The sequence below is a fragment of the Chiloscyllium plagiosum genome, chromosome 8 (assembly GCF_004010195.1).
Source record: "Chiloscyllium plagiosum isolate BGI_BamShark_2017 chromosome 8, ASM401019v2, whole genome shotgun sequence".
Classification (NCBI taxonomy): domain Eukaryota; kingdom Metazoa; phylum Chordata; class Chondrichthyes; order Orectolobiformes; family Hemiscylliidae; genus Chiloscyllium; species Chiloscyllium plagiosum.
The window spans coordinates 103,811,179-103,819,260 of record NC_057717.1 but is presented as its reverse complement, the minus strand read 5'-3'; the positions used below and the strand labels follow the sequence as shown (position 1 = coordinate 103,819,260).

The window sequence follows — 8,082 nt, the reverse complement described above, 5'->3', positions numbered from 1 at the left end:
TGTGTCTGTGTGTGTGTGTCTGTGTGTGTGTCTGTGTGTGTGTGTGTGTGTCTGTGAGTGTGTGTCTGTGTGTGTCTGTGTGTCTCCACCATATCGATCCTTTTCCCTGTGGGAGGGTTCAGGGTGGATCCCAGATGAAGATGTTGCCGTGGACCCAGTATGCTGCACAGTCCTTACACACGCTGCCTTTCCTTCCAGTGAGTATTGCCGGGACGACAAGCCGGTCTATGTAGCCCCCAAAAATGTCCAAACAGTGAGTGCATCATTACTAAGCCTGAATAAGTGTGCACAGGAGGAGCAGCAGCATGTGAAGAGCAATGGCAAACAAGCCAAGGGAATGTCTGTGGTGAAACGGACCCAGAGTGCACCAGCTCGCAAACGACCCAACATCTCCCGGCAACACTCAACGCTGGAAACGGTATCCAACGTGCAAGGGCATGCCAAGGAAGACATACTCACAAACCTGCCGGACAGATCTTACGCTACCCTGACCAAGACTCCCCTCTCTGTTACCCAGTCCTTAAAGTCATCGCACACCTGCCCACAAAGCAACCCACGCCTCAGGATACAGGTAATGGTCTTGTTCCTCAGAGGCTATCTCTGAATGTTACCCTGTTCACGTTGATGCCATTGAGTTTATGCTGAAACAGGAAGCACTGGGAAGATGTAACAGATCCTCAAACTCCTGTAAAGAGGGACGCGGGAGCACTATAACCCCAGATGGGGTGGAAGGAGGGGGTATATTTCTAGTGAAGTACATTTGCTAACCAAGGGTGCAGTATTAAACTTGCACAGGACCATGGTTAGAGTTTAACAATGTGGTAAAAGGCCCTTCGGCCCATTGATTCTATACTGGCCATCAAGTGGCTATCAATCCTAATCCCATCTGCCAGCATTTGGCCTGTCTCCAGGACTCCCAATGTGCCCGTTTCAAGAAGTCCCAAATGTCTTGAGGGTTCCTGACGTTGCTTTTAATGTGGTGAGTTCCAGCTCCCCACCACCCTCTGAGTGAAAAATTTTTTCCTCAACCTCTCCCCAAAACGTCCTGCCCCTGCCCTTAAGACCACAATTCCCGGTCATTGAACCCTCGAAAGGGAAGAGGAGTCACCCTATCTACTCTGCCTGTGACCCTCAGAACTGTGGACACCTCAATCAGGTTCCCCCTCCACCCATCCCCCCGCCCCACTCCCTCCACTGTAGGGAAACCAGCCCTGACCCTACCTGGTCTCTCTCCATCGCTGAGTCGCTCCAGGCCGGGCTGTGCTCCAATGAATCTCCCTGGCGGAGCTGCAGCATCATGCACTGCCCTGATCTCCCAGGTCGTACCACGAGTCTGGAGGCTTCAAACAATACTCAACATCAGATGGTGGGACAAAGGCACAACAGAGAGGCTGTGACGGTCGGGAAAGACCGAACGGGACGGTGAGGAGGAATGGGTTGATAGTGGTCTTTATAGCCATGAGGCATTTGGGAGAGAACAAAACTGCGGCCTTCTAAATCTACGATTAATAGCAACCAATGGAACGCCTCCATGTGTCAATTCAGAATGGAGCCATTGGCTAACTCTTTGTCCATTGGCTAGAGTCAAGTCTAACATACCAATGTCTGAGGCTAAACATACCTTCCTATTGGTTGGTGCAAATTTTCAGCCTTCATTGGCCGAATTGACCTCATGCTGTGTACTCTCTTGCCCACCCATTGCCTGCGCCTCCCCCACGCCCACCCCCTCCAACCTCACTCCTGGGTTTGGTTTTGAGCAGATCGTGAGGATTGTTAATGCATGTGTCTGAATAGCCAACTCTGCTGTGTCTGTGACAGGGTCATAACCCGCGCCTGATGCCCGTTGACTCATTCAGAAAATCCCAAGTCCCATGGGAGCGCATCTCTGGACACGAGGAGTGGTCCTGTCAGATAGAGGGAGAAAGACAAGACTTCAAACCGTTTGAGAAGGTAATCAGGCTGGAAACCGACATTTGCTTTTGATGAGCTACCTACCCCTGATTGGCACCTACCTTTACCATTGGGCTGGTTTCAGGGCTGATCAAAGTCAAGCACTTTGGGGATTCCTGAGGTTGTGAAAGGCACTATATCAATTCAAGAGTTCCTCGCCAGAATGCACTGGGTCCTGTGCTACCCTCCAGCTAGCTCCATCAAGTGTCCGTCCTGCCATGCAGGGATCTGCAGTTCTTTCAGACATCCAGCTGATTTCTATGCTTTGTTCACCTGAGGCTGGGGATCAGTGGAGAGTAGTCTGGAGCTGAGGGGTGTGAGAGCAGAGGCGTGCTGACCTTCTCACTGTTCCATAGTTTGGCCTGGGATCTCTCCCAATTTTGGCCGTGTTAGACACACTCACCTTCTGTGTCCACATCGAGGGATCCGCAGCTTCTGGCTCAGAGGTAGGGACACTGTGCTGTAGACCTGTCCCATGCTGGCTCTAATACCGTGTGGTTAGCATTCCCATGGATAGGGGAGGAATTGGGCAGTGGCATTAGAGTTGGCACTAGTCTGCTTTGGTTAAATCCTTCCACGTCCAGGTTTGATGTCTCTCTATCTCTCTCTCCCAGAATTCCCAGCTGGCCTAGAAATGCTAAATGTTCAAATCCCTGTCGAGAAGCTAATAAATCTCCCCTTGTTCCCTCCCTCCCATCCCCTACCCCAGCATGAGCAAGACATTTCACACCTCCAGGAAAACGTGCAGACCATCAACGAGGAACTGAAGCAGTTTCAGAGCCGCATTGATGAGCACGTTCAGAGAGTCCTCCAGGAGAACGAGGAGAGGCAGAAAACCCAACTGGAAGAAAAGGACAAACAAATTAAGGATCTGAGCACCAGGTAAGGGCGGGTTAGTACTTAAAAAGCTCATTGTCCAACTCAGTTGACATTGTCCAGGATGTTAGTGAGGCCTCCTCTGGAGTACTGTGCCCAGTTCTGGTCGCCCTGTTACAGGAAGGATATTATCGAGCTGAAGAGGGTTCAGAAGAGATTTACCAGGATGTTGGCGGGTATGGAGGGTTTGAGTTATTAGGACAGACTGGTCAGGCTGGGACCTTTTTCCCTGGAGCGTCGGAGGCTGACAGGTGACCTTGTAGAAGTTCATAAAATCATGACAGGTTTAGATACGGTGAAAGGCAGGTGTCTTTTCCCTAGGGTGGGGGAGTTCAAGACTAGAGGGCATCGTTTTCAAGGTGAGAGGAGAGAGATTTAAAAAGGACATGCCAAGCAATTATTTTTACACAGAGAGTGGTTTGTGTGGGGAATGAGCATTCCTGATGAAGAGCTAATGCCTGAAACGTCAACTCTCCTGCTCCTCGTACGCTGCCTGACCTGCTGTGCTTTTCCAGTACCACTCTCTCGACTCTGATCTCCAGCGTCTGTAGCCCTCACTTTCTCCTGCTTTAAAAACAGTCAGTTCTAGAATGTGATGGTTGCGTTCTTGTGTATCCCCGAGTTATAGAAAAATCACGGTTGAGAAACAGCGCTTAAAGTGTTGACGCTGTAATTGTGTTACAGCCAGCACACATTTTAAAAATTTCCGCTTTAGAAACAGCGACCCCAATGCATCAATCTCACTACAGTGAATTTCCATTGAGGATATGTGCGTTATAGCTGGGCAAACTGTACTGCCAAACTCTGCGTTCTGTTCCTCAGATTACTCTCCCGCCTTTATTTTCATTCTCACTCTCAACCTTTCTCTCCTATTTCCATTCACCTGCCATTACATGTGTTATCATTATCCTGACCTGACCCTGATGTGAAATGTTCTCCAAACGTTCCAGACTGGAAGCAGTTGAAGAGGAGAGGAAGAAGGACATTGAATGGTTCGAGGTTGCTGCCCAGAACCAGCAGAAGGTTGAGTCTTTGGTGAGTATTACCTGCCAAGCTGCTGTTTGTCAGCTCGATCAGTCTCATCGCCCGCCTTTTTGTCGTGCTTTAATGTAATCCCAAACTCCGGCATAGCCCTGCTAACCATTCCTCTTGAAGTACAGGTCCCACTGCTTTCTGGAAGGTTCCACTAGGACCTCGTTCCATGGAGCTTTCAGGTGACCTCCACATCTCCATCGCTCCTCCCCTGTCTGAAACCATTCCTCCTTGCTCCCCCTTTAGGTTTTTAACTAATCCATTACAACTGGTGACCTCTGGTTATCAAAGGAACCAGTTTATCACCCCCCCCCCACTTTATCAGTCCCCTCCCGATCACCTCTGTTAGATTTCCCCTTAACCCCCTCTGCTCCTAGGAGAACCATCACATTTTTCCCAATCTCTCCACATATCCAAATTCCTACATCCCTGGGCTGCTGAACCCTCTCCGTCCCCTCTCCAGTGTCTTGACAATCTTCTTAGTCGCTTGTTTTTCTTTCTCAGTGTCCCTATTCCTAAATGCACTCCCCTCTGAGTGTCCCTATTCCTAAATGCACTCCCCCCTCATGCACATAACCATTTCATATCTCTCCTATCTCCTGTTGTTCCACACATAAACTATCTCGTTGATCTTTAAGAGGCCCTATTCTCTCCCTGGATTATCTTTAGCTCTTAATGTATTTATAGAATCTCTTTGGATTGTGTTTAACCTTATCTGCCATAGTTATTTCACAGTGGCTCAGTGGTTAGCACTGCTACCTCACCGCACCATGGTCCCCGGTTCAATTCCCGCCTCGGGCAACTATCTGTGTGGAGTTTGCGCATTCTCCCAGTGTCTGCGTGGGTTTCCCAGGGCAGAAATGACTAACACGAGGGGTCATAGTTTTAAGCTGGTTGGAGGAAAGTATAGAGGGGATGTCAGAGGCGGGTTCTTTACACAGAGAGTTGTGAGAGCATGGAATGCGTTGCCAGCAGCAGTTGTGGAGGCAGGGTCATTGGGGACATTTAAGAGACGACTGGACATACATATGGTCACAGACATTTGAGGGTGCATACATGAGGATCAGTGGTCCGCACAACATCGTGGGCTGAAGGGCCTGTTCCGTGCTGTACTGTTCTATGTTCTATGTTCTATGTGTGTAATAGGGTGGATTGGCCATGCTAAATTGCCCATGGTGTCCAGGGATTGCAAGTTATGTGGATTATTCTTGGGAATGCAGGGTTATAGGAAGGGAGGGAAGCTCTTCAGAAGGTCAGTGTAGATTCAATGGGCTGAATGGCCTGCTTTCACAATGTAGAGACTCTATGACATTAGCAGAAAGAGGCATGCACAGGGTAGATTCAGTGTAATGGAGTAAGTGTAGACTTTATAAGAAATAAAATGGAGGAATAGCAGAATCTAAATGTTGAGGAGGAGTCTCCGGTCGACATTGTCAAAGGTGAAGTGACCAGGGAGCTAAGATGGCTTGTAGTATCATATAGCACAGAAACAGACCCTTCAGTCCAACTCATCCACGCTAGCTAAGTTTCCTCTGGGTGCTCCGGTTTCCTCCCACAGTCCAAAGATGTGCAGACCAGGTGAATTGGCCATGCTAAATTACTCATAGTGTTAGGGAAATGGGTCTGGGTGGGTTACTCTTCAGAGGGCTGGTTGGGCCGAAGGGCCTGTTTCCACACTGTAGGTAATCTAATCTAAACCTCCTGATGACCTTTTTAGGAATGCCCCTACACCTCTTAAGGAGATTTACCTGATCCCAGGCGTCTACAGCTTGGACTACAGAGGTCACCCTGCTACAGGAAGAATGTTATTAAATTGGAGAGGGTTCAGAAAAGATCTACCTGGATGTTGCCCGGAATGGAGGGTTTGAGTTATAGGGAGAGGCTGGGATTGTTTCACTGGAGTGTAGGAGTTTGAGGGGTGACCTTACAGAGGCTTATAAAATCGTGAGGGGCATGGGTAAGGTGAATAGCAAAACTCTTTTCTCTAGGGTGGATACGTTCAAAACTGAGGGGGCTTATTTTTAAGGTGAGAGGAGAAAGACTTAAAAGGGACCTGGGAGGTAACTTTTTCACCCCGAGGGTGGTTTGTGTGTGGAATGAACTGCCAGAGGAAGTGGTAGATGCAGGTACAGTTACAACATTTAAAGGGCACTTGGGAAAGGTTTAGGAGGGATATGGGCCAAATGCAGGTAAGTGGGACGAGTTTAGTTTGGGAAACTTAGCTAGCATGGATGAGTTGGACCGAAGGGTCTGTTTCTGTGCTATATGATTCTACAAGCCATCTTAGCTCCCTGGTCACTTCACCTTTGACAATGTCGACCGGAGACTCCTCCTCAACATTTAGATTCTGCTATTCCTCCATTTTATTTCTTACAAAGTCTACACTTACTCCATTACACTGAATCTACCCTGTGCATGCCTCTTTCTGCTAATGTCATAGAGTCCCTACAGTGTGGAAGCAGGCCATTCAGCCCATCGAATCCACACTGACCTTCTGAAGAGCTTCCCTCCCTTCCTATAACCCTGCATTCCCAAGAATAATCCACGTAACTTGCAATCCCTGGACACTATGGGCAATTTAGCATGGCCAATCCACCCTATTATGCACATAGAACATAGAACAGTACAGCACAGAACAGGCCCTTCAGCCCACGATGTTGTGCCGACCACTGATCCTCATGTATGCACCCTCAAATTTCTGTGACCATATGCATGTCCAGCAGTCTCTTAAATGTCCCCAATGACCTTGCTTCCACAACTGCTGCTGGCAACGCATTCTGTGCTCTCACAACTCTCTGTGTAAAGAACCCGCCTCTGACATCCCCTCTATACTTTCCTCCAACCAGCTTAAAACTATGATCCCTCGTGTTAGTCATTTCTGCCCTGGGAAATAGTCTCTGACTATCGACTCTATCTATGCCTCTCATTAACTTGTATATCTCAATTAGGTTCCCTCTCCTCCTCCTTTTCTCCAATGAAAAAAGTCCGAGCTCAGTCAACCTTTCTTCATAAGATAAGCCCTCCAGTCCAGGTAGCATCCTGGTAAACCTCCTCTGAACCCTCTCCAGAGCATCCACGTCTTTGGACTGTGGGAGGAGAATGTGCAAACTCCACACAGACAGTGACCCAAGGGTGGAATCGAACTCAGTGCTAACCACTGAGTCACCATGCCACCCATGTGACTAGCATCACCTTTATATCTATTCTTAGCCTAACCAATATCTCAACTACTCATCCCTTGGGGAAAGGGCTGAAGAAGGAGACTAAGTGAAAGGGTTGGTACAGTATTGAGGCTCTTTTTGAAATTGGCAGATATGATACTGTGGGGATAACTGAGACGTGGCCTCAAGTGGACAGGGCCTGGGAAATGAATTTTCAAGGCTACACGTGCTATCGTAAGGACAGACTGACGGGCAGAGGGGGGTGGGGTGGCCATGTTGGTAAGGGATGATATTCAGACCCTAGAATCAGGGGATGTAGAGTCAGTGTGGATAGAGCTGAGAAATACTAAGGGTAAAAAGACCCTCTTGTGAGTTATCTAAAGGCCTCTAAACAGTAGTCTGGAAGTCGGATGTAAGTTAAATCAGGAGCTGAAATTGGCCTGTTGCAAAAGTGTTACTACAATTGTTAAGGGGGATTTCAACATGCAGATAGACTGGGAGAATCAGGATGGTATTGGACCTCAAGAAAGAGACTTTGTGTAGTGCCTCCAAGATGGATTCTTAGAACAGCTGGTGCTGGAGCCGACCAGGGAGAAGACAATTCTGGATCTGGTATTGTGCAATGAACCAGAATTGGTCAGGGACCTCAAAGTGAAGGAGCCATTGGGAAGTAGTGACCATAATACAATAAGCTTCAATCTGCAATTTGAGAGGGAGAGGGTACAGTCGGAAGTGACAGTACTTCTGTTGAATAAAGGGAACTATGGAGCTATGAGGGAGGAGCTGGCCAAAGTTCAATGGTGCAATACCTTAGCAGGGATGACCGTGGAGGAACAATGGCGGATATTTCTGTGTATAATGCAGAAGTTGCAGGATCAGTTCATTCCAAAAAGGAAGAAAGAGCCCAGGAGGAGGCATGGGCGGCTGTGGCTGATGAGGGAAGTAAAGAAACATATAAAGTTAAAAGAGAAAAACATAGCAAAGATAAGTGGGAAAACTGAGGATTGGGAAGCTTTTAAAGAGCAACAGAGGATTACTAAGAAGGAAATACGCAGAAGAAAAA

General features: G+C 48.1%; 1 protein-coding gene across 1 annotated transcript in view; it reads left to right on the top strand.

Annotated features, from left to right (window-relative positions):
- The window catches only part of LOC122552378 (ras GTPase-activating protein nGAP-like), a gene marked incomplete at its 5' end in the record, with an annotated part of 28,274 nt that overhangs the window by 17,116 nt on the left and 3,076 nt on the right, over positions 1 to 8,082 (top strand). The window contains 4 exons of the mRNA XM_043695128.1: positions 199 to 571; positions 1,819 to 1,950; positions 2,660 to 2,832; positions 3,777 to 3,861. Coding sequence (XP_043551063.1) covers positions 199 to 571; positions 1,819 to 1,950; positions 2,660 to 2,832; positions 3,777 to 3,861 — 763 coding nt within the window. The remainder of the gene's footprint in view (positions 1 to 198; positions 572 to 1,818; positions 1,951 to 2,659; positions 2,833 to 3,776; positions 3,862 to 8,082) is intronic.